Raw genomic sequence first — 26,304 nt, forward strand, 5'->3', positions numbered from 1 at the left:
TAACACTTTGTCCCATGGCATCAATGAGCAACAGATATTCCTACAAAGTCACAGCAGTTTGAAATACACAAAAGAGAAGTGGGCACAAACTAATTGATGATACACAATTTTCCCAGCAGAAAATTTTCCTTATTGGCTTTTTATTATGACAGTTAACAAAGTGCTTACACTCTAGATATTTTTTTGTAAGTCAAGTCTGTAGACTATTAACAACCTACTGCTTTTTACTTTTTTAGAGTTGTTCTGTGTAAGAGCTAGGCTCTTAAGCCTTCAGACATAAAAACATTACTTTAAAAATGTGTTTCTCACAGAAATAGCTTAGCATCTATATTTTTTTAGATTACAAAAGCAGCACGCCTACAGATTTTTCCATAAAGAATGTTTCATGATACTCCATTGATGTAATTTCCTATCACCCCTCCTCATAGCCTGCTTTACAAAACAGTTCTTCCTCTCTTTGTGAATCCTTTTGGCCTCTGCATGCATTTGCATAATGTCTACTTACCTTCTCATCTTTAAGCACATAATTTCTATTGTATCTTTTCCGTTAGTGTTCAGGACTAACCAGTCTACAGACACTCCACCAAAGCCGTTTCATTCTCGTCATCCAAATGCAGGTCCCAGTTAATCTCATGAGATTTCTTCCGCCGATTTCAATGGAGGCACTGCTGCTTCCTGACTAACAGGGGCACAAATGAAGAGGTATGAATCAAGGGAAGCAGCAAAAGCAGTGAGATGTAAACAGACAGTTCACCTTTCTCTGCCTCCCTCTAGTCCCGTGGGTCATTAGGCCCACAGGTCTTTTCCTGTAAACCACAGACTGAGATTTGAAAAGTGTAAGGAATTTTCTTCTCAGGACAGAATTTAAATCAACAAATAGTTAGTTACATGATGGCTACCACTATAACACTGTGTATTAACACAGCTAGTCTTTATACACGCACATATCATAAAACAAATTGAAACAGAAAAATTAACTACCTACAAATCAATATTGCATCTATTTTTTTGCTGAACGAAATGATTACTTAAAAGATATCCTCAGTGTGACTGGGGAGGTGAATTTGTTCTGACAAGGTTGGTGTGTTCACCTGGGTAGAGGGGAGGGTGAAGCAGCCGTGCTGCTATGACCTAGGACCTGAGAGCCAGAGCTGCACCAGGCAGCATTAACAGCAGAGATTCAAGTGCTTTTAGTTTCCTCAGTAAATGTATGATGAGGTGGCACCATCAGGGAGCATTTTGCTCATTATTCTAAATTTCTGCTTTAGTTTCATATCAACAATAAGCAGAAGCAATTCCAACATAGCAAACTCAAATATATTTATTATCATGGAGTCCAATGAACAAAAGCCTTCAGAGTTTTACAGTGTTCGAAAAAGCAAACCTCTTGCTGCTTTTCCATGTTTTTTTTGGTACTGAAGTGGCATTATTGGCTTTGAAGGCACTTCACAGTAGCCTGTTATGGTAGTCCTTAACCAGTTGTGACCTCACTTTCCAGAAATCTAATGGAATGGCATCTTGGGCCTCTGGCTGAGACAAATTCTAGTTCCAGCCATGATAACAGAAGTCCTAAACCATGAGAAATTAAGGAACTGAAAATAAAGTCATTCGGACTCCTCCCTCCAGTTAGCAGTCATTAGAGCTGCTGCTAGGGCAAAGTTTTCCTGCACAAAAAGAAAGTTACCCAGCTGGCAAGCTGCCTCAGACTCCTGCCCATTTTCCTTCCCACAAAGGAAGAGACAAAGATAGTTCCTTTTGGGTGTCTCCATGCCTGAACCATCTGCAAATGTAGGGAAATAAAAATGGATTCACAGGCCTCATTCTCACTTGTAATCAAATGTGGGACTCAAATACTTTGTCTCTCATTATTTACATATCCTGCTATATTGAAGGCACCAGTATTTCAAGACTTTTTTTTTGCTCCTGAAAGCAGATTAACCAACCAACAAACTTATGAAGAGAATGCCATGAAAGAAATATCTTAATACATGGTAATTTTCTATGTTATAAACATTAAAAACAGTCAATAATGATTCCCAGATTTTCTTTTTCTGATAACAATTCTGGAATGTCCCAGAGAAGGGAACTTCAAGCAATCAACTTAGCAGTCCTGTTTTAATCTGTCTGTACAAAAGTGAGTTGTGAATTCCCCTTCTCTTGTTTTGCTGTAAATTTACACCATTTATAATCCCCCTGATTTTCTTTAGAAACATTAGTACTGTTCAGGCTCATTAATGCACAATTTTGTCTTTAGTTTCAGATAGTAACAGCCTTGCTGAGTCTTCTGTACTCAGCACTGGTGAGGCAGCACCTTGAATACTGTGCCCAGTTCTGGGCCCCGCACTTCAAGAAAGATGTTGAGGTGTTGGAGCGAGTCCAGAGGAGGGCGACCAAGCTGGTGAAGGGTCTGGAGGGTCTGACCTATGAGGAACGGCTGAGGGAGCTGGGGTTGTTTAGCCTGGAGAAGAGGAGGCTCCGAGGTGACCTTATTGCAGTCTACAACTACCTGAAGGGAGGTTGTAGTGAAGTGGGAGTTGGCCTCTTCTCCCGGGCAACTAGCGATAGGACAAGAGGGCACAGCCTCAAGCTTCACCAGGGGAGGTTCAGGTTGGACATCAGGAAGCATTTCTTCTCAGAAAGGGTCATTAGACATTGGAACGGGCTGCCCAGGGAGGTGGTGGAGTCACCATCTCTGGATGTGTTTAAGAAAAGACTGGACATGGCACTTAGTGCCATGGTCTAGTTGACATGGTGGTGTCAGGGCAATGGTTGGACTCGATGATCCCAGAGGTCTCTTCCAACCTGGTTGATTCTGTGATTCTAAAACTAAATTTAATATTGAAAGCTTCATATCTTGTTTTCAGAAACTCTCTAGGATCCTCTGCTTAAAAAAACAAAATTTTTTAGTTCATGGAATAAAAGGTCACTTTTGCCATGCTGCTGCTAGGGTTGAATATCTTTAGTTATGTCTCAAAAGTCAGAGTTCTGGGGGCAGAATACTTGAGTAAATTACTACTTCATTGCTCTCAAAACTATGAAGATGGGAATCAGAAGTCTAATGCTTACTAATACCTCCAGAATCCTTGCAGTAAAACCCAGAGCTAACGGCAACAGAAAAGATAGATAGACTTTAAGATAGCTATTATTACATTTGTCAGACACGAAGTAAAAGTCCGAGTAAGCAAGGAATGAATAAGTCGATGGCTCCCAATCTCTAAATAAGAAAGACGCCTACAAGTGCAACACAGTGTGGACCCAAAGCTAATCGTCTTTGCCTGACCTGTTCTGCTTCCGCAGGGCCCAAGGAAATGTAAAATATCACCAGTTTGAAGTTGGAAGTGATTGGACTACATTGCAAGACCTTTGGAGAATTTGATAGTGACATACATTTTGTGATAGCAGCAAGATTCCCCATCACGAGGCTTCCATTGCAAAAGCTTTTTTCATTTGCACAAAACCAGAGACTTGAAAATTAACCTAATCTGGGGAAGCATATCAGGACGGAATATGAAAACAACCCAGTTTAAGCTGCCTTTTAGTACAACTGACCACAGAATACTATTCAGGTGATGAAATTATGACACAGGTGCTTAAATAATCCTGTATTCTGTTTGCAAAGAGGAAGAAGGCACAAAAGGTTAAAGAAGAATGCTTTTATTCAGCTTTCAGCTCTCACAGTTCTAAACAGTAAACATAATTAACAATTCACTCATGGGACTGGAGAACATAGTCCTGGTATCAGTAAAATGTCTACTGTTTAAGGCACTGATAGTGGGAAGAAAAAAGAAAAAGACATAAAATGGATTGCTCCCATTTAATCAGGATTTGAATCTATTATGAGTATGCACTTGCTATTCAAACACTTAAAATTCCACAAGCTACATTCACAAACAAATGTTTATACAACTTCAGTAATTACTGAAATCAGTGGTTCCCCTACTTCGACTTACGAGCAAGTATTGCATTACTTTGGAGTGAAATCAATTTTTAACCTATTAAAAGAAAATAAATCACAAGTTACTTCAGCAGTATGGCTTTAAGACCCTGTATTTGGTTACAATATAGCAAGCGAATTAAATAACAGCATACAAGTGCCATATACATCATCTTAAAAGGAGCAGTTTTACAGTATAAAAATTAGTTTAGAACATACTAAAGCCAGGTTTTGTACAAACATTTTTACAAAACTGAATTACTGAAAGAAAAAAATCAGGAACATTTTAAATATGAATCACTCTTTACATGTTGTATGCATAAAATTACTTATCTTGATGATATAAATTAGGAATACTACAAAATATTAAAGCTGGCATCCATATACTGTTGAAATGCACACATCAGAAATACTGAAGTGTTAGTTCTGCAAAAATCTTTAAGTCCCATTTATACTTGCCATATAGATACACAGTGACTTAGGTTTCTAAAGGAGCCACAGTGACCTCCCGTGGCCACTTAAGAAATCCCTGTCCTTAACCTTTTTTTCGATTTTGAACATGACATTCCTCAAAAAATGCTAATAAACTTAAAAGTTACAACAGTGGTTCATGCTTGGTCCATCTAACCCAGGAAACTACAATATTTCTATTTGAAATGAGTATAAAGGAAGACAGCCTTCACACAATCTAGCTCCTGGTCACAGAAACAGTGTCATGTCTCCTCTCCAATTTATCAAGAACCTGCTCCAGAACAGTTTACAGAACTGTTTTCTGTAGGTCAATGAGAGATGATGTTCAATAGATGTTCAACACATGTTCAATATTAGGTTCCCAAATACATCACTTCAGCTTTTAAGAGAACAAAGGAAGGAGATGTAAATTGATGCTGTCTGACTCAAATTCCAAAGCAGAACACAAAGTTGTGTGAGACATTTTAAATGTGCGTCAAGTTCATCGGTAGATAAAGCCCAAAAACATCTTAAAAAGGAACCAAGTGTAACAAAAGAATGCACAAGTCATTTAGGTGCCTTCTTCTATTGCTCCGAAGGAATGTAACAAACAGGAACAAAACATTGTCTTCTATGTCATGAACAGATGAACAACACAAAAATCACAGTAGCGACTGCCTCTCATCTGCAGTACATAAATCAACACTTACGTTCTACTGCTTATAATTCCTCTCTGTTATACCCAACTTCCTTTCCATTAAGTGACTCTTCTGGGTTTGGTGCCAGCCATGTGAAATATACCTCCACTGGATCAATATTCCAATGCTTGTGAAATGATACTGGAATTTGGTGAGAAAGGTAGCCTTTAGGGTAGTCCATTGGCCTTGCCTAAGACGGAAGAATAAACCAAAGTCACTAGTACTCAGTGATGAAGAATAATTCCAGAACAAGAAAGTATCACCATTCAATGGTCTCTGTATCTTAACAAAGCAATGGGGCATTGACAAAATATACAAGATGATAACAAAGGGGGTTTTATATCATTTTATTAAATCAATTTAGTATAGGCATTAGTTTAGATCTTCAACTCGTGCTGCAGCCATCATGTTATGAAGTACACTGATATTATGTATGCCCTGAACTACACTGATATTACATATGCCCTATTTCTCAGGATGAAATGGTCACCACCTATGAAAGCAAGTGATAAACAGCATAATTTGTATCACATCTTTTTAAATATGCAGTTTTGGCTCAATAATGACAAAATTATTTTAAGTAATATTCTCTTGCTCCTCCTGTTAATGCCAGCACTGTCAGTATGATTACAGGATCCTAAGAAGGCCATAAGCAGCTGGAATATATGAAGTTTTATGATAGGGAAAGGTTACCAAATGCAGGAAACATTGTGGTGCTAGAAAACTGCACTGTTATTCTTTATCAGGTTATATCAAAAGAGACAGAATTACAACACAGCCACATGATACAGCTGACTTCTTAATGCACCAAGCATGTTTCATTTCCTCTGACAGTTTAATGGCATGTAAGTGCATCATTATCTAAAAAAGTCTCACCTGTCATGGTCCCTGGTAAAATAACTACATTTTCCCATTGTAAATAAGAGTTTTTGTAAGGAGAAATGCATGAAAGGCACATGTTGATTTTTTTCTAGATGTAAAACACAAGAAGAAAATTGATGCCTAAGCTAGTAACTGATTTAATACTGCACACTTCACCTACTTATGGCAGTAGCAATGAATTCTACATGCTGTGTTCTTCATGCAGTTCCGTATACACTCCAGTCATAAAATTAAGCAACAGAATTTGAAATTAAGGAATCTGAATATATTTTTTTAATTTTGGTATTTAAACCACAGAGTTCTTATTTTTAAAAATTCCATTGGAGAAATCAAGAGGGAGCCAATCTCCCTCAAGGCTTTTGAAAAAACTTTGATGAATATTTTAGTTCCAAAAACCTGAAGAATTTACTGCAACTTACTTCAGATAGAGACAGTTTTTAGATATCTGAGACCAAAGTTTTTTGTGCTTTGAAAATCAATCAGCTTTTTATTGAGCTACAGACAAAATGTTGGTGTTTTCACAATCTTGAAAGGAGATCTGCTCTGATAACTATCGTATTTATTACATTGCTCTCTGAGAATCGTACCGCTTTATAGCTGGTTGACCTTAAGATATAAATTCCCGGAATTTCTTCTTCCTTATATTTTCTGGAACGAATTATTGAATTATTTTTTGTGCTAGAGTTTGTATTTGGCATTTCACAAAAGCCAAATACATTGCTCTTGTCCAGATTTTATATTTTAGGATCCTGACTGCTACTCAACATGGGAAGATTCCCGTTCTCTTAAAGTCTCATCATGTCAGAAGCCTCTGGAACAGGTTACAAAATACGTGCCTGCCTTAGCATGTAGCAAACGAAACCATTAAGAAAGAGCAAACACTGTTACATCATAGACACTCTAAGGATGAAGATATCTTTGCTTCTGTTTCGTAATATATACTCAGTACAATTTTGGATTCATGTACCTCAAGGAACATTGTACATCATAATATTTCAGTCAAGTCTTTAAAAAATAATTTTCTGGTTGACAGAAAATCCAATTTTGGTTTTCTCATTTTTAAAATATTTGTTGCATAATAGTGGAATTAGTAGAATAAGCACACTCAATTTTTGTTCAGTAGTCTTCCCCCCAAGGTTAATTTCTCTTCAAGGAATGTTAAATCAGAATTTGTTATATGCAACAGTAAAACTGAATTACAATTCAAGTGTAATTTTCTACATGGAAAATCAAACTGCTAGGATTTAACTTTCAAAGTGAATCAGTATCAAATGCACACCATTAAGGATTACAAGTGCTTTGTTTTGTTGTATAAGGGCCATTACTACAAATCTGTAAAATGTGTTCCGTTCTTTCCGACTCTCCTTTAATTAGGTGGGTTTATTTTTTTAAAAACAGCTGTGCAAGCACAAATTATCCAATAATTCTGTTGATTTTTTAATGCATTACTTGCTTTCTTTCAATACTGAAAGCAGTAAGCAATGATAAACAAAACAGGAAAGTACGCAGATACGATTTTTTTATATGGACAAGTAATTAAAATATTGAATAGCGCATTCTCAGTCTTCCCGTTTCTCTAAATAGTAAAAGTAATCAGAAAGAAAATCTTAATATAGGAAAAACTCATCATTTAAATAGCAAACATTTTCCCCCCACTGACAGCTGCTTTGAATTACACAGCAATTTACTAATTTTCAAGTAGCTTATTATCTTAATCTCAGTTCATATCAGCCACACAGGCCTTCCCAGTTTTTAAACTAGTTTAACACCTGAAAAACTTCGAACATTACACTGATTTAAATGCTGATTTTTAAAAACGTTGTGCACTGTTTGGGAAAAATCAGAAGTGCTTCATTTCTTTAATGCCATGGGAGAAAGCGAAACGCTTTTATTTGGTTTATGAAGCAGCAAATCTCTCTGGGACTCAATGCACTGTGTTTTCTACTGTGACACTACAGTTAGATTGTTAAATATTCTGGAAGACAGAAAGAAGATTCAAATCTATTCCAACCCACTTGTCCCAGACTGGAGAATATACTCCTAAGTAAATTATGTTTTGGGATCTCTTTTTCCCTTGTGCTAGCATAGGGCAATTTATCATATTTATACCATTCTTCAGAATCCACCACAAAAGCAACAGTTCTGAGAATACTTTTGTATCTTCACTAATGAGATTTCACAATAGTAAACACTGAATCAATAGAAAAATTGGATAAGTAAAGAAGACAAATTTACTGAAAAATTCCACAGTTCACCATCACCTGAAGAAAAAAGTACTGTGGTGTGTTTTTCTTCTTTTCTTAGAGGACATATCACAAGTATTCAAAGCATGTGGCTCCTAATTCTATTTGTTTTTCAAGGTTCCCACCTCTGACTGCATTTTTTATAAAATGCATTTTTTATAAAATGTAGTCACAAGGTAACTGAAATACCTTATAAACTATTAAAGCACTGACTTGCTTGATCAAACTTGTTCTGGAGAGAAATAAAGTATAGGCAGCAGCATCTTGGTTATCGTTACTACACATTGAGTTTGCAATATTTATGAGTCCTGTTTTATGTGTAGACTTAAAAGAATTAAATATATTTTAATTACTAGTAAAAATAACTCTCTGACCTGATGGAAAAGTGGACTATGTGTTATAGGGATTCCTAAGCCACTGAAACACATCCCAAGGACCATATCATCAGGTGCGTCCATGCTGTAACACCGGCATTTACTAGCAAGTAGTTTCTGAACAGCTATTCTGCTGAAAACCATCCTGAATAAAAAAAAGCAAATGAAACGTATAAGACAACAACTACTAGAGAAGCCAAATGACTGCAATTAATAAATATTGCTAAAGGATATAAAACTGCAAAACGTAGCCCTCTGGTACAACATAGCTGAAATTTCAAAATTGGAGAAGTCAGTACTGACAAGTAGTGCAAGAAGCATTTTCTGAAAGATAATTACTTTATATAATGAAAATTAATTATATTAATTATGCCAATTGTTGTTATTCCAACAATTACTTAGCTAGTCACCATTTTTACAATAGCTGACAATTCCTCCTGAATTTGGCCAGGACTTTAAAGGGATATTCTCCTCTAGCTTACTCAAATGTGTTGTCCAGTTAGTTATCATGTAGCAATTAAATGAAAAGAACTCTAAACCTGAACTGTCATTCCTTGAATCCTCAATTATACAGGGTTCTCTCCGTAAGTGAAAAATGTTTCTTGAAGCCATTTCAAGGCTCTTGTATTCATTCTAAGTTTCTTGCTCATCTAAGTATCAACCAGAGCCTGGAGCTGTTAGATCATTATCATTAAAATAAGCCTTCAATAGACCAGAAACATGATGATGTCTTAAATTCAACAGCTGAGAGCATATACTCTTGTCTAGTATTCCATAGCTGCGTTTTCTGAAGTTACATCATCCACCCAGTTCGATAAGAATAGAGGGTAGTCCAGCTACTACAAGGTATACTGAAAAGATTCACACTACAAAATTGCTGCATGGCTTCATAAGTTCATTCACTATATGACAATCCTTTGCTTGATACTGGGACATGGCAAAACTTCTACAAATACTGAATGCTAAGGCAAAAAGACTGACCTGAGAATATTGTCAGATTAAACTTGTAAAAGACTCCATCACTATCATTGCAACTTTGAAGACTGCATGTATCATAAAAAGAAAAAAAAATGGAGAGCACAATAGGAAGTCATATCTCAGTATTCAGATCAAATAGAGAAGGAATAACAAGCTAAAGCCTTGGAAAAAAAAAAAAAAAGAGTTGCGACTTGTGACCAGCATGTGTTGCTACACAGAAGGTGTGATGTAAATTGCACACATTTGGGGATTCTACTTGCTAGCTGATTATCTGGATTGTGTCCCTTTAGTTATATAGAATTCTTCACTTAAAACGAACCTTCTCAAAATTAGGGTATGGTGTAAGATGGATGATCTGTGCCTCTACCTGCTCAAACTGGACAATGAAAATAACCCCCAGACTTTCACATCTAGATGACAGAATAGAAACTAAGAGATAAACACTAAAAGATATAAAAGTATAGGACTAGTAACCAACAAACACACCAGCACCAGTAGGTTTGTTTCTTAAGCATAAATCCTACTTCAGTAAGATTCTATGCAACTATGCAAAACAATGAGAAGACCAGTCAATTGATTTTTTCTTACTCATGGAGGGATAAGAATCTAGTAAGTTATTATAGCCATTACTTTTCACAGAGAAGGACACTAAGGTCATTCAGACATCCACACTACTTGCTTTAGACACACAAGATGGACAGATGAGAGTTTTAATATCGTTCTTATTGCAATATGAGCCAACCTGAAAGTTCATATACACGTTAATTTAAGCCAAATTGTGCATATAATCACAGGGACCCCTGTGTCTCATGCATGAGATCGAGACACAACGGTCTCTTTCTATGAGAAACTATTTTCCAGGACATCAACATCAAACTCCTTGCTCAGCCACCTCTCCATAAATCATTGCATGAAATTTAAAAACAGAAGAAGAATCACTATCATTTTTCTCCATGCTTGGACGAAGAAAGAGAACAGGAAAGAATATTCTCATTGTGGCAATTTGTATCCCTAGGCATGCTCTTTGGGTTCTCCTGCAAAGTCCACAACAGTTCAGATCGTAAGTGTATTTTTTTAAGCAACTATCCCAATTGTCTCTGCTTACTACACTTTTGAATCACATTGTAAGATGGTCTCTGTGTACACAGAATGAATTCTATCAGATGAAACAAGGCTGCATGATGTGTATCAGGAGAACATTTGCTGCAGATAACTGATAACAGGCACTCAGTTCACATGACCAGTCAAGCCGAAATTACCCCTCCTGAAACACGCACAGTCCTCAGCACCAACTGTTTTACTCTACAAATCTGTTCCCAATTGTCAGCACAACTTCTTGGAGTTCAGACATTGGGGTCTTCGAGCACAATTACTTTTTAATTGTACAAGGAAACATCATCACTGTTTCTGTTCCAGCTGATTTGTGTTGTAATTCAAAACATTTGCATTCAAATCAGGGACTGATGTAGATCTCAGTAGGAGTTTAAATAAATTACCCTCCTCCGCCAGTGATATAACTATATCCTCCTGTTCCCAAGCCGTAACCATAACGCTCTCCAAGAAATACTGGTTCATTTGGATCATAGCAGCTGAGCAATTTTCGAAGTCTGAAGATACTATAATATGAAAATCCATTGAAAAAAAGTTAAAACATATAGACATTCATTTTGAAACAGATATTGCTAGCCTAAATGGCATTCTAGTAAATAGTACAAAAGTGGCAGGAGAAATCCAGAAATTCTACAAAAAACAGAGATACAAACTTTTAAACAGAAATTTATAATGCTTTATTTACTATGAGATATAATTGCTGAATTTGGTCAAAATGATGAATAAATTAGCTTAAAAATATTTTTCTGAAGAAGTAAGCAAAGTTTCTCAACAAAACTGAGTCTCAGAGAAAACATGAAATTATTTTTTCCAAACAATGGCAAGATCTTTGCAAATTATCTTTTCTCCCCCGGAACTGAAAACCAAAAAAGGTAGTTTTAGTTATATGAATACTGCTTTATCTACAGTTATAGCCTCTTCCAAATTCTTCTTCTGTCACATCATTTACTGTAAAGTATTATCTTGAACCTCTTATTCTCATGTTCATGACCATGTGATCCTGCTGGTTGATCACTGTGCCTTATTTCGCTTATACTGCAGTGTCAGTTTTCATGTCAATGGGATCCAATTTTCTAACAAAGGGAAGTCCCTGGACACCATTCTGGATGGCTTTGACAACTGACCCCAGCTTACAGAACCTTTCTTCTGGCACATTTATGTGAGGAATATATCTTAGAAAGTGTATTAGTAAATGACTAAAACCAATCAGCTCAGACATGCCTACACTGAAGAATCACAATGTGTGACAATTTGTGATCACATTCAGACTATACAATTACATAATAACACTAATATGCATAGTTTTTATCAAATTACAAGATTACATTGTTTTTAACATCAGTCAAGGAATGCTGAAGGAAACTGACAATTTTTTTCCTTGAAGGAATATAATACTACATTAATATTACAGCTGTATCTCTTAGATATAGAAGAAATGATTAATATTGCTGAAACTCCTATTGACATGTCTTATGAGGAGCAGCTGAGGGAACTGCGGTTGTTTCGTCTGGAGAAAAGGAGGCTCAGGGGAGATTTTGCTCTCCTGAGTGTTGGTCTCTTCTCCCAGGTAATAGTGATAGGACGAGAGGAAACAGCCTCAAGTTGTGCCAGGGAAGGTTTAGATTGGATATCAGGAAAAATGTCTTCACCGAAAGGGTTATCAAACATTAGAACAGGCTGCCCTGGGAAGTGGTTGAATCACCATCCTTGGACATATGTAAAAGACATGTAGATGTGGTGCTTAGGGACATGGTCTAGTAGTGGACTTGGCAGTGCTGGGTTAATGGTTGGACTCGACCTTAAAGGTCATTTCCAACTTAAATGATACTATGACATGAACAGTGGTAATTCCTGACATATTACAATGTATACCTTATCAGTGTGTCATCATCCACTATGACTAACCAAGGAGTTCTGGGAGAGCTATGATTCAAAAACCTTTCCAAAATGGCAAAAGTTTTCCCACAGTGACCTAAAGGACGAGAAATAACACAGTATGTAAATTTAAATAAAATGAGATTTTGTAATAAACAATTATTCATGAATTAAATAAATATTTTACAGCACTACACAAAACATTTTGGAAATGACTGGTAAAATACTTGAGATGCAAGTTCCTTCATTGCACTGAATGGTATTTGTACAAATTGTTCCAAGACAATTATTGCTTTCTATGCAGGAACAAACTTTTGAAGGATGTTGAAGTATGGAAGTTCTTTGAATTATGGAGATCTGAAAAATAAGCTATATTCCAGCTATTCTGTTAGGCTGTTGGACAATACTTGGCAAACTGCTACTCTTAATTTCCAAAACTGTAAAATGAGGAGACTATGACAGAAATATGTTCTGCAAAATACACCAAGATATCTTCATAGTATTTCATGATGCATCAGGCAGGTCCATTGCCTGCCTGTAAATATTTAAGTCTACATTAATCTACGGTACTCATAACCAGCAACTCAGGTCCTGATGACTTCCTCCAAGGAAAGGTCTTAACACTTATCACAAGACTATAACAAAGTTGAGAATGAAAACACCCTGAACTAGGAGTTGAGAAATGAAACACCCTTGTTCAGAATGAGCAGGGTAAGAGAAGCAGGAAGTATCAGACTTCTACCGAATCTTTTTTAGACTTTGGAAAAATCTAATTGCAAACAGTCTTTATTCATCTAGATGACAGTTGATTGTCTAAAGCAATTTGTGCTATCATTATTACAATTCCTAACAAGCATTAAAAAATAAGGATAGGATACTATATTTGAAGCTACGTCCAGTTAAAATATTTTTTGAGTAAATGCTCTAACTCTCAGTGTAAGAATTGAAGGATGTCCTGGCTTTGCCGATTTTGTGAAACCATGAACTTAGTGCAGACCGATATATAAACATTTACAAAACCAAACCCAAGATTTCTGTATTATATTCCATGACAAAAGATGGACAAAACTCAGCACAATTTGTTTAGTTTAGAACACCAGTAGCCCACAGGTCCCACTGCTCCCCACAGCAATAACCGTGGAAGGTCCCTTCCCCCGGTGTGGCTATAACTACTGGGCAAGGCTTCTACAGATGAGCCACACATGTCCAGCAGATCTGCTGCCTCCTGAAAAAACTCCCTGGTTGCACATGTCACACTGCACCTGTGCAAATGGAAATCCCTACCTATTCTCTCTCTGCCTCTAATGGACCCTGTGAAGGACAAAAAAAAGGGCAGCTGGAAATAAGCCAGAGGTCAGAACAACTGACTTAGTGGGACAGATAAAGCTACTAGGCCACAGCGTGGACATGTTTAATTCAGAAGGTGAGTAATAGCCCACAGCAGAGATGATAAGCCTAAGAACAATATATCAAATGAAAGAAAAAGCCCTAAAATTAATAAACTCATGGAAGCCATCATCTCCATAGCCTTTTTTCTATTCAAACACAAAGTAAATTACTTTAAAACCACATTATTTGTTATAAAAATATGTTCCAATCTTAGTATTTAGTTTCTGTGCTTAAATCAAACATACTTGGCACAAACATGTAATATTTGAATACCATATGGCAAGTAGCTTATGCTCAGTAACCAGCTAGCACTGTCTGAGGTCTTTTGACAGAAATCTATGACTTCTGCTACCACTGACAATCTTACTCAAGATCATCAATAACTCAAGAGTTATTACTCTTACCCAGAGTAATAACACCAATTTTTGTCTCTTAGAGTGTATCAGTGTACCATGCTTTCATACTCACAGTATTTAGGTTTCTACTAAAAAAGAATATTCTGCCTACATAGGTGAACTGTACTCTCCATCCATTTCCTGTGTGGCAAAAGCTGTCTTTAAGTTTAGGCTGCACAAATGTGCTAAAGAAATACAGAATTTCTAAATTATATACTATACGTGAAATATACATATCATCCATAAAACTTACCATCTTTAGACAGTTATTTGCGCAAAACTGACAACAGTCGATAGCTCACCTCTATCAGTATTAGGTATGCCTAAATCTATAGTAGGAATGGAGATGTCTGCATAATCACTGTAGTATTCAATAAGGGCAGCTTCTCTTTCCCAAGTCTGCTTTACAACTGGTACTGCAAAACAATCGTTGATGTTGAAACATAAGTAACTTGATTACAATAAGTGTTTGATCAAAATGTTTATGCACCTTGTTAACTGACATATTCCTTTGCATGGTAATGAAAATGCTGTTTCAAATACAGTATCATAGCTCTAAATGTTAATTCTTTTTTCTTTCCTACAATATTTAGAGAGAAACAATTTTACATTTTTATGAAAGCCAGTCAGAGCAGTTTTATTCTATAGTAATAAATGTTCTTTTAAAATATTACTATAGCTTCATTCATATTACATTACAGTTACCCATCACCTAATTTGATGTTTGCTACCTACCTAGTTGCTCACTTTCCTCTACTCTGATCACACAGAGACTTGTAGGATTTATTATCCTTGCCTGACCAATAGTCAGTGTGATAAGACCAAAATGAATTGAAAGGTGACTGTTAGGATAGAGTAGTAAGAACTCAATGCACTAATGGAAAGGCTTTACTATTTGGAAAAAATATAATTCCACTTCTGTAGCATTGTGCAATGGACAATACTGCTTTTAAAAGTTTTAGACAATTAAAACTGCTCTGAAATTTTTGCATGAAAAAATCCAAACGGAATTATGTACAAAAAATAAGTTCATATAAGATGACAGTGGAGTTTTGAAATGCAAAGCCAGGAATTTCACAATACATCAACTTTACCTCCTAAGTACTAAAAAGTCACATTACATCATGTAACAACTGCATAATCATGGATTAATTTGACAGAGAATGCCATATAAATGCTTTGTTTTTCCAAACAGAATAAAAAAAAAAACAAGTAGGCAGGAAATTATTTTCTTATTTTGTGGAAATGTCCTATTTCAAAAGTGTTTCTCAGAAGAACAAAATCAGAAAGCCCTAATACAGAAATGTCACAGATATACAAAATGCTTTCAACCTTCACCTGGCAGAAGCGATGCACCTGTAAAGGCTGTTTCACCTTTCTCCAACCAAGGACCTCAAGATCAGTAGGGTGCTCTAACATACAGAACTATTTGCTATTACAGACTGAGCCTCTCTATTTCTTCAGTGGAGTCCCCCTTTTTTGTATGAATGAAAAAAGTTCACCAAAGCAAGGACCTGAGTCTCACCTCAGTTCAGTGGTCTAACAAGGGGGCTACTAGCTAAAGTGCCTTTCTCTTTTCCTTGTTTGTTTTGATGGAGGTGTCACCATCCAGACTAATGTCTATTGCAAACTGAATCCCACAATAATTCATAATTTCTAACAACTCATATGTTCCAAAAAAGGAACAACTATTTGAAATTTCTGACTAGCTGGTGATGCAAATATTTATCAGTATGTATTAATACCTGTGATCACACGTAAATTGTAATACTGCACTAGAGAGATATTTATAGAAGGTCAGCTCTAAGCTCTTAATTATATTTTATTTGTGCTACTTCCAGAACCTTGACACATCTGCAGTCTTGAAATTTTCTTAGATAACCATATATGGTATGTGTAAGAAGCAGAGTTGTATCTGAATTAAATTCTGAAGTAAAATTTGGCTGCTTTTGCACATCAAATTACAAGCCTTAGTGTTGCACTAATGTACTTTTTGGCATACAATAAAAAATGACTTACCAAGTAAAAGGAGCTCTCTGAAGCTGGCATCCATTAATCTTTCAAAATCTTGAGTAAGATTATCCTCTATTGCATAACACTGGAAGCTGTGAGGAAAATTCAAGAATTTTCCTCAGTCTTCAACAGGTGTTTCTTGAAGGATGTTTACACTATCTTTTTGAAGCCTTATGTTCTTTTCTAACTTTCTAGGTTTTTTTTTTTGTTTTAATTTTGATGTAAGAAAATAAACATGGATCCAGAAAGGAGAACTCTTCAGTGAACTCCAATTACAGGACAGTCAATTCTGTTTTATCAAAAGCTACTTGAAAGATAGACTAATGATTAGGTGATTGAAATACTGAAATGTGCCTTCATCAAGTGCAGTAACATTAAGAAAAAAATTCCATAAGCCTTATTTTGAAGAAAAAAAACCAGCAACTGGCTAACAGTCTAAATTTAGAAGTGATAGAATCTACAGTTTCTGATGCATTGGCAAAGGGAGACTTAGTTAAGAAAAGAGCTTTTATCTTCATCCTGTAGTCTGACAACAGGTGTGGCAAAACTGCCAAAAAATTTGGTACAACTACTAGCCCTTATTTCATTGTCATTTTTTTTGCCATCATAATCACTTTTCATGAAGCTTATGAACAAACTAAGCCTAATGGTGACAATATTATGTACCTCAAGTATTCAAGGGCATACAACATTCAAGTAAATTCCTGGAAATAAATCCATTCCTGAATTTCTTTATTAACAAAATATGTAGAAGTAAACTAGAACAGACTGGTAGGTGGCGTCAAGTAGGTAGAGTGTCTTCTGTTAAATCAGTGTATTTGGAATTTTTTCTTCCAAGTTTTGTAGACACTGGATCTACCTCAACTTAGCTGAGGCTTATTGTCTATTACCTGAAGCTGAGTGTCTCTCTGCGTCTTTATTTTCTGTCCCTCTGAGAAGGAAGTTAATACTCACTGGATGTATCTTCTTGGGCTGTGCCAGGTTTTTTTGTTTTTTATTTTACCATGGATATCATGGTCATATTTTCATGGTGACTATCATTACTTGCATAACACTACACTTTCCAGATGAAACACACTATAGTGTTGCACACTTGGAAGACTCTTGATCTGGGCCATGGCTTGGACAAAGTACTACAGGTGACCAGATTTCTACAAGAGACAAAATTTCCCATTCCAAGCATTATAAAACACCTGTGCACATCCAGTTGCATAGGGTGACAACAGATCAAAGCAATATGACAGCATAAGCTGCTCAATCTTTTACTAGAGGGGAGAGGGAGACAAAAGGAAGAAGAAGGGTAGAGAGTTTTCAGCTTGTTCAAATTTCTAAATCAGCCACCACACAGCTGCATAATTGCCACTGCTAGTACAAGGAATAGAACTGAACTAATTATCTGGTGGAAACACACTGAAGGATATTAATAGCTGCTATATTGATTAATATTGCAACAGCTCCAATTTACAACAACATAAGCTAACTTTATGCATATTTTTAATTTAGATATTCAATTTCAAGATTTTTGCCAACCAAACACTAATGATGTAACATCAAACGACAACAGCTTTTCATCTTAAACGTTTCACAGCACTCCTGAAGAACTCTGAAGAGCAAAAAAATTTCTACCTTCTCCTGGTTTCATGGGGATTTTGTTTCAGCTTGTGGCCCGCAGTGGTGATCAAGGCCCTTAGCAGTTAAATCCAGGGCAGCTGCCCCTGTCTGGCCTACAGGTGTATTCTATATCATTAACAATCAAGTTCACTATAAAAGGGAGGGCTTGCTGGGGAGAGGTGAGGCTGGTTTTGCTCTCCTTTCTTCTAGCCTCCCTTTTTCTCATTGCCAACGATTGGTATTCCTGGAAGAACCTTCTATAGCTAAGTATACTTTTGTGTGTTTTGTGTTATCATTTATACTGATTTCTTTATTTTATTAAATCTGTTTAATTTTAACCCACAAGTCTCCCTCTTTTTCCCAATTTCCTTCCTCAGTTGGGGAAGGGACACTGGGTGAGAGAAAACCAGTTATTGTTTAGCCCCGGGTGCAGGCTAAACAAAGACATACCTAAAGAATAAGCTGTTTACAATTCTGAAGCTTTCACGTTTCCCAGTGGATTTTGTGAACATTTAGTCCAAAGAGCTACACAGACAGCATTTATCAGCTTGCTCTTTAAATATTAATTTCATAAACTATATTGCATAGAAGTACTACCTTGACTAACCGACAACTTACTTCTGTCTCCATGAAATTTCTGACATGTTTTTACAGCAACAAAGACATCTTCCTTTTTCACTGGCTCTCCCTATATGAAGGGAACAAAAAAAGAGTTCTGTAATTGCAGGCTCTGCCTGTAACATTTTATAGGATATGTATGTCCATGTATATAATAAAACAGAAAATACCTTGTCATTGTATAGCACATCAAGTAGAATAGTGTACCAGTAATACAGCAGAAAGTACATTTTTGTCTCTTGAAAAAAAGGTCAGTAGTGTTTTAAAATTCCTGAAATACTTTTTCCATTGATGTAGTATTCTAACATGAACTAAAACACGTATCATTAGGAAAAGAGAACGAATAGTAGAACTCATTGAGCTAAGAATGATTCATCTGAAAAAGAATGTTTTCTTAATTTTGTTGAAATTAATCACTATGAGAACATGTTGAACTGTATCATACTTGGAAAAAGAAACTTAAATACTACACACTAGAAATATCTGAATTTTCTCTACTGTAATAAAATCCTTTAACCTTTTTTCTTTGTTTTCCTTTTTGGCACCTAGAGTTTTGCTCTCCTGGAAGCATGGAACACTTTTTTGGCCTCTAGCAACAGTTAACCCGTAATATCATAAATGTATTCTCCTGGAGGTGGAAGAGATGGGTTGTACTTTAATGCACCAAATACTATATTACATTTTATCTATAGCCTCAACAAGTTTTAGATTCTCATCTGTGAAAAAAAGATTATCTGTACTTCAGTATCTCACAGAAATGTAAGGAGAAATACTTTACAGATCAGGGGCTGCTCAAACAATGTGGCTGAAAGACCCATTAAAGCATACGCAATATTTGTTTGCCAGGAAATATCCTGTGCCACAGAAGGCTGAAAGCATATACAAAAATAGATAAATGCTGGGACAAACTTTTTTTTTTAACTTATTGAAAAATATTTTCTTAAGGCTTGAGATTTTTAAAGTCAAGTATCATGCATTTTAGTACGAGGTTTACCTTACTAAGTGGTATTTAAAACATGGTACTTACACAAAGTGGCAGAAAATTACTGAATGTTGTTGCACAATGATCAGCCTTATACGAGCTCACATCATCTGTGCAGAACTCAGGCACTGGAGTAAGATGTGGTCCTTCCCCTTTCTGCCAAATATACAGGGCAATCTATCAAAATAGAAAACATTTACACGAGTAATTAAATGGGATAAAACTTCCCAGAGCATACAAAGAAATCATATTACAGGACAAACTTAACAGGAAAACTGGAAAACATGGGATGCTGTAGAAGATTTGTCCCTTAGTTGATTAACTAGCTGCATACTTTACTTCTTGCTCACATTTCTAGAGCCAACATGTAATATTTTTGCTATATTTTTTGCTATTTTTTGTTTAATAATTACAATTAGTTTCATATATTTAAGCATGTCAAAACAGCTCATCTTTAACTTTTATAAGAAGTGGTAGAGTGAATATTTACACCTTCTTTTAAAGTAAACAAAAAGCCTTATTGTGTTGCTCTTTTTAAATTATTTTGATAATTCGGAATAGCTAGGCCTGTTTCATCCTATGTGGCAATTTTCACCTTTTCAAAATAGACCCATTCTCTGGTGACAATTTAAAATGCTCGAAAACTGTAATGAAACAGAAGCTGCAAAATACAATGAAGGATAATGTAATAGCTATGCTATCCTATAGTAGACTCTTGTCCTTTTTAAACGCAGCAACAAAAAAAGAAGCCAGCCAAAATTTACAGTGGAAGGAAGAACTAAACCAGTGATGTCTGAAGAAGATTAAAAAAACCCAACGCTTTGTATTTACATTCAATTCATAATAAAAATAATATTTCAATCTGTACTCCGTGACACATCAAGAACACTTAGACTTGCCCAACATTTCTGTTGCGCACTTTTACACTGCTTGTAACTTACTAGACTAAGTATTAAGGCTGGAAAGTTTATGCTGGGTGCCTACCTTAGACCAGTTAACAGTTTTATATGAAATGAAGTTAATCTTTTCAGAAACTTGTAAGAATAAAATTAAGTTCTTAAAAATCTAAAAGGCAGAAAATAATATCTCAGTAAGTATGGATTCAGAGCTTCCCAGCTGCACTGCCATACACTCCCAATTCTGAATGCTTAGTCTCTCCTGAGGACAGGCCAAAGACGTAAAAGCATCTTTGGACAAGAGCTGTTTGAGCACAGACTCAAGATGCAGGAGATCTGGGTTCTAGGTTTGCTTCTGCCTCAGTCAGAAGTCATAGCTTCTAGTTTCCAAAAGGGCGCCTACACCAACAAACCACAGATATTCTGGGACAGAGACTCCCTACGCTACCTCATGAAACTGAGTTACTGTGCAAAAAGTAAGATTCATGAACCAACAAGATAGTGTAGCAAAGGGGAGCCTGACTCTACTGCGCAGGGGGAATGAGACTCCTGCAAGGGAGGAAAATCAGTCTTGCGTTCTAGTTCCTGTTTCCCATATTATTTACATATATTCCCAGTGACTCTTGCATGCAAAATAAGTGCTTCACTGGAATATGGGACCGGGACCAGACCCAGCACACACCAAAGGCAATGAAAATTAGTCTCCTTTTCACTGTTCGATGCCTGCTTAGGAACTGTTAGCTTTAAACCCTTCCCTAGGCCAGAATTAGCTCCTCTTTTAGCAAATAATGCGATTATTAAGCGGGCAAAATATTTCCCTTCTCCCCAGTGTTCATGAAGAACTCAGCACAAACTAAAACCATTAAGCATGGTCTAGAAAAGCCCACGTCACCAAACCAGTAACAGACTTCTAAATCACAGATTATTATTTTCCTGTCCATCTCATTTAGGTCTCAACATCCTCAGAAAATCCCAACTACCTGCACACAGCCATTTCTGGAACTTACTTAGAGGGAATAAAATAGAAAGGCCAGTTTGTTACAGGCCCTGTTAGGACTAGGGACAGGCTTGAGAATATAATCAAATTTTTGAAACTTAAGCTTCCAGACTTGAAAGATTTTTGATCTTTCAAAACAGCTGGGTGTACAGTACAGGTGAAACAGCTGGGGTACAGTCACATACTAGAACACAATTAACTGATGACTTTTTAGCAAGTTGCTGACTGTAACTGGGATGTCATAACTACACGGGTGCTCTTACAGCACCTCAACTGCAAAGTAAAAACATTTAGTTTGATTGCACTGAAGAGAGTTTAAATTACTGTATTTTTCCTGGTAATTGAGTGGATGCAGATGACTGGGAGCTGCGAGTACAAACATGGTCGCTACTACTGCTCAGCTGATAGTGACTTGCTAAACCACCGTAACTCAGCAGCCAGTCGGCAGCAGCGATGGCAGCGACTGAGGTGAGTGTGGGGCGAGGGCGAGATCGGGCTGTACCGGGCGGTTTTCATACTTTGGGCCCCCCGAGCAGCAGCCCCGAGCTGCTTCCCCCTGGACCCGGAAGTTCCCGGCAACAAATCAGGAGAGGAGGGGGCGTAGCACCACCCCCTGTGATCGGGTGATAGAGAGCCTCTAGGAGGACAGGGACTAGTCCCTGCCCACAGGGGAGAGGGTGAGTAAGCAGTGACTGTGTGTGTGTCCCGGGGCGGGGGAGGCCACAGCCGTTTGCAGCTCGTTGGGGAGGGCGATGACTCCCTCCCTCCCAGTGCACAAGGCGAGGAAGGTGCCAAGGAGCTGTGAACCAGGGGTGTCACCAGCAGGTATTTCCCAGCTCAGTGAAAGAACAATGGTCTCCACCCGGCGGAAGAAGACCAAAATGGATGTGGGAACTCAGACAGAGCTCCCACGGAAGGAGGCAATTGTGCAGGTCGCAGGCTGGAGGGAATGCTACAGCGTCTCTGTGGTGACAGGGGGCTGTGTGCGCTGTGAGCAGGTAAATGATCTGCTCGACCGAGCGGCACAGCTGCAAAGCCAGGTTGAAAGGCTTCAAGCCTAAGTAGAAAGGCTTAGGAGCATTCGGGAGGCTGAAATGGAGATAGACTGGTGGAGCCAGGCTCTGCCCTCCCTGCAACAAAAATGGGAGCACCTGCCGGAGAGCTCCCAGGATCCAGGGACCCCTGTACTCTGCCCCTCTCAGGTGGAAAACAATAACCTAGAGGAAAGGAGTGAGTGGAGGCAAGTCTATGGCTGTGGCAAAAGGCGAGTGCCCTCCTTGCCTACCTCGCCCCCACAGGTGCCTCTGAGAAATAGATATGAAGCCCTAGTGGAATACAGCCGGTCCAATGGGGATGTGGTGGAGAGGCAACCTATATCAGAGGTCCCACCACAGTCAGAAAAACCTGACAGGCGTATAGCTACCTCCTCCACAAGGAAGAAGAGAAGAGTTTTAGTGGTTGGAGACTCCTTCCTAAAGGGAACTGAGGGCCCAATATGCAGAGCTGACCCCCATCACAGGGAGGTCTGCAGTCTGCCTGGATCCCGAATCAGGGATATCACCAGGAAACTCCCCAGCCTGGTGAAGGCCACAGACTACTACCCCCTGCTGATCTTCCAGACAGGTGGGGAAGAAGCTGCATCCCGTAGTCTGAGGGGGATGAAGAAAGACTACAAGGCCCTAGGACGGTTGGTGAAAGAGGCTGGGGCACAAGTTGTTTTCTCCTCCCTCCTTCCATTTTCAGGTGATGATGTGGGATGGAATAGTAGGATTCTCTCTATAAATGCCTGGCTACGAGACTGGTGCTACAGGCAGGGCTTTGGGTTCTTTGATAATGGCTGGTTTTATAAGACAACAGGCGTGACCGTAATACATGGGAAAGGTTTATGTCGTAGGGGCAAAAGGGTTCTGGGACAGGAATTAGCAGGGCTCATTCAGAGAGCTTTAAACTAGATTCGAAGGGGGATGGGGTAGTAGCTGGGCTTGCACCACTGGGGCAACGCTCTAGTGTTGAGGTAGACCAGGAGGCCTCCCATCCCCCTGGGGTGAAATCAGTGTGCTCAGCTCGCTCCCTGAAATGCCTGTACACCAATGCACGCAGCATGGGGAATAAACAGGAGGAGTTAGAAATCCGTGTTCGGTCGGGGGGCTATGATCAAGTGGCAATTACAGAGACTTGGTGGGACACCTCACATGACTGGAATGTGGTCATGGATGGCTATGTCCTGTTCAGGAAAGACAGGCCGCTAAGGAGAGGTGGTGGAGTTGCTCTTTATGTGAGTGAGCAGCTAGAATGTATTGAGTTCTGTCCAGGGGCGGATCAGGAGCGAGTTGAGAGTTTGTGGGTGCGAATTAAGGGGCAGGCTGGCAGGGGTGATACTGTTGTGGGTGTCTATTACAGGCCACCGGATCAGGATGAGGAGGGTGATGAGGCCTTCTACAGGCAGCTGAGAGCAGTCTCGCAATTACAGGGTCTGGTTGTCATGGGGGATTTCAACTACCCTGATATTTGCTGGGAGGCCTACTCAGCCAGCCATCCTCAGTCCAGGAGGTTCCTCCAGTGCATTGATGATAACTTTCTGATGCAAATGGTGGATGAGCCAACTAGGAGAGGAGCGCTGCTGGATCTGATCCTCACTAACAAGGAGGGTCTGGTTGAAGCGGTGAAGGTTGAGGGCAGCCTTGGTTGTAGCGACCATGAGATGGTAGAGTTCAGGATCTCATGTGGCAGGAACAGAATAGCTAGCAGAATCACAACCCTGGACTTCAGGAGGGCCAACTTTGGCCTTTTCAAGCAATTGCTAGGGGAAATCCCATGGGACAGGGTACTAGAAGGTAAGGGGGCCCAAGATAGTTGGTTAGCATTCAAGGACTGCTTCTTCCGAGCTCAAGATCAGAGCATCCCAGCAGGTAGGAAGTCAAGGAAGGGTACCAGGAGACCTGCATGGTTAAACAGGGAACTGCTGGGCAAACTCAAGTGGAAGAAGAGGGTGTACAGATCATGGAAGGAGGGGCTGGCCACTGGGGAGGAATATAAGTCTGTTGTCAGAGGATGTAGGGAGGCAACTAGGAAAGCTAAGGCCTCCTTGGAATTAAACCTTGCAAGAGAGGTCAAGGACAACAGAAAGGGCTTCTTCAAATACATTGCAGGTAAAGCCAACACTAGAGGCAATGTAGGCCCACTGATGAATGAGGTGGGGGCCCTGGAGACAGAGGATAAAAAGAAGGCGGAGTTACTGAATGCCTTCTTTGCCTCTGTCTATACTGCTGGAGGCTGTCCTGAGAAGCCCCGGACCCCTGAGGCCTCAGAAGAAGTCAGGATAGAGGAGGAATCTGTCTTGGTTGATGAGGGCTGGGTCAGGGACCAATTAAGCAATCTGGACATCCATAAATCCATGGGCCCTGATGGGATGCACCCGCGGGTGCTGAGGGAGCTGGCGGAAGTCATTGCTAGGCCACTCTCCATCATCTTTGCTAAGTTGTGGGCAATGGGAGAGGTGCCTGAGGAAAGCGAATGTCACTCCAGTCTTCAAAAAGGGCAAGAAGGAGGACCCGGGTAACTATAGACCGGTCAGCCTCACCTCCATCCCCGGAAAGGTGATGGAACAACTTGTCCTTGGTGCTGTCTCTAGGCACATCAAGGATAGGGGGATCATTAGGGGCACTCAGCATGGCTTCACCAAGGGGAAGTCATGCTTAACCAACTTGATAGCCTTTTATGAGGACATAACCCGGTGGATAGATGATGGTAAAGCTGTGGATGTGGTCTATCTTGATTTCAGTAAAGCGTTTGACACAGTCTCCCACAGCATCCTCGCAGCTAAACTGAGGAAGTGTGGTCTGGATGATCGGGTAGTGAGGTGGACTGTGAACTGGCTGAAGGAAAGAAGCCAGAGAGTGGTGGTCAATGGGGCAGAGTCCACTTGGAGGCCTGTGTCTAGCGGAGTCCCTCAAGGGTCAGTACTGGGACCAGTACTATTCAATATATTCATTAATGACTTGGATGAGGGAATAGAGTGCACTGTCAGCAAGTTCGCTGATGACACAAAACTGGGAGGAGTGGCTGACAGACCAGAAGGCTGTGCAGCCATTCAGAGAGACCTGGACAGGCTGGAGAGTTGGGCGGGGAGAAATTTAATGAAATATAACAAGGGCAAGTGTAGAGTCCTGCATCTGGGCAAGAACAACCCCATGTATGAGTACAAGTTGGGGACAGACCTGTTGGAGAGCAACGGAGGGGAAAGGGACCTGGGGGTCCTAGTGGACAGCAGGATGACCATGAGCCAGCAGTGTGCCCTTGTGGCCAAGAAGGCCAGTGGCATCCTGGGGTGTATTAGAAGGGGTGTGGTTAGCAGGTCAAGAGAGGTTCTCCTCCCCCTCTACTGTGCCCTGGTGAGGCCGCATCTGGAATATTGTGTCCAGTTCTGGGCCCCTCAGTTCAAGAAGGACAGGGAACTGCTAGAGAGAGTCCAGCGCAGAGCCACGAAGATGATTAAGGGAGTGGAACATCTCCCTTATGAGGAGAGGCTGAGGGAGCTGGGTCTCTTTAGCTTAGAGAAGAGGAGACTGAGGGGTGACCTCATTAATGTTTATAAATATGTAAAGGGCAAGAGTCATGAGGATGGAGCCAGGCTCTTCTCAGTGACATCCCTTGACAGGACAAGGGGCAATGGGTGCAAGCTGGAACACAGGAGGTTCCACTTAAATATGAGGAAAAACTTCTTTACGGTGAGGGTAACTGAACACTGGAACAGGCTGCCCAGAGAGGTTGTGGAGTCTCCTTCTCTGGAGACACTCAAAACACACCTGGACGCGTTCCTGTGTGATATGGTCTAGGCAATCCTGCTCCAGCAGGGGGAT

The 26,304-nt window shown here is 39.2% G+C and overlaps 1 protein-coding gene across 2 annotated transcripts in view; it reads right to left on the bottom strand.

Annotated features, from left to right (window-relative positions):
- Positions 1–478: 478 nt before the first annotated feature.
- Positions 479–26,304, bottom strand: part of B3GLCT (beta 3-glucosyltransferase) — a 69,419-nt gene continuing 43,593 nt past the window's right edge. The window contains exons 9-16 of one of the 2 annotated variants that reach the window (XM_068420972.1): positions 19,598–19,729; positions 18,571–18,640; positions 14,631–14,744; positions 12,542–12,641; positions 11,056–11,175; positions 8,582–8,726; positions 5,095–5,272; positions 479–679 (exon numbers count right to left, since the gene is read on the bottom strand). In XM_068420972.1, the coding sequence (XP_068277073.1) occupies positions 5,105–5,272; positions 8,582–8,726; positions 11,056–11,175; positions 12,542–12,641; positions 14,631–14,744; positions 18,571–18,640; positions 19,598–19,729 (849 nt within the window). In that variant the 3' untranslated portion in view covers positions 479–679; positions 5,095–5,104. Of the gene's footprint in view, positions 680–3,756; positions 5,273–8,581; positions 8,727–11,055; positions 11,176–12,541; positions 12,642–14,630; positions 14,745–18,570; positions 18,641–19,597; positions 19,730–26,304 lie in introns of those variants that run through there. The other variant, XM_068420963.1, reaches the window with a different exon arrangement.

Source organism: Nyctibius grandis, chromosome 2 (genome assembly GCF_013368605.1).
Source record: "Nyctibius grandis isolate bNycGra1 chromosome 2, bNycGra1.pri, whole genome shotgun sequence".
Classification (NCBI taxonomy): domain Eukaryota; kingdom Metazoa; phylum Chordata; class Aves; order Nyctibiiformes; family Nyctibiidae; genus Nyctibius; species Nyctibius grandis.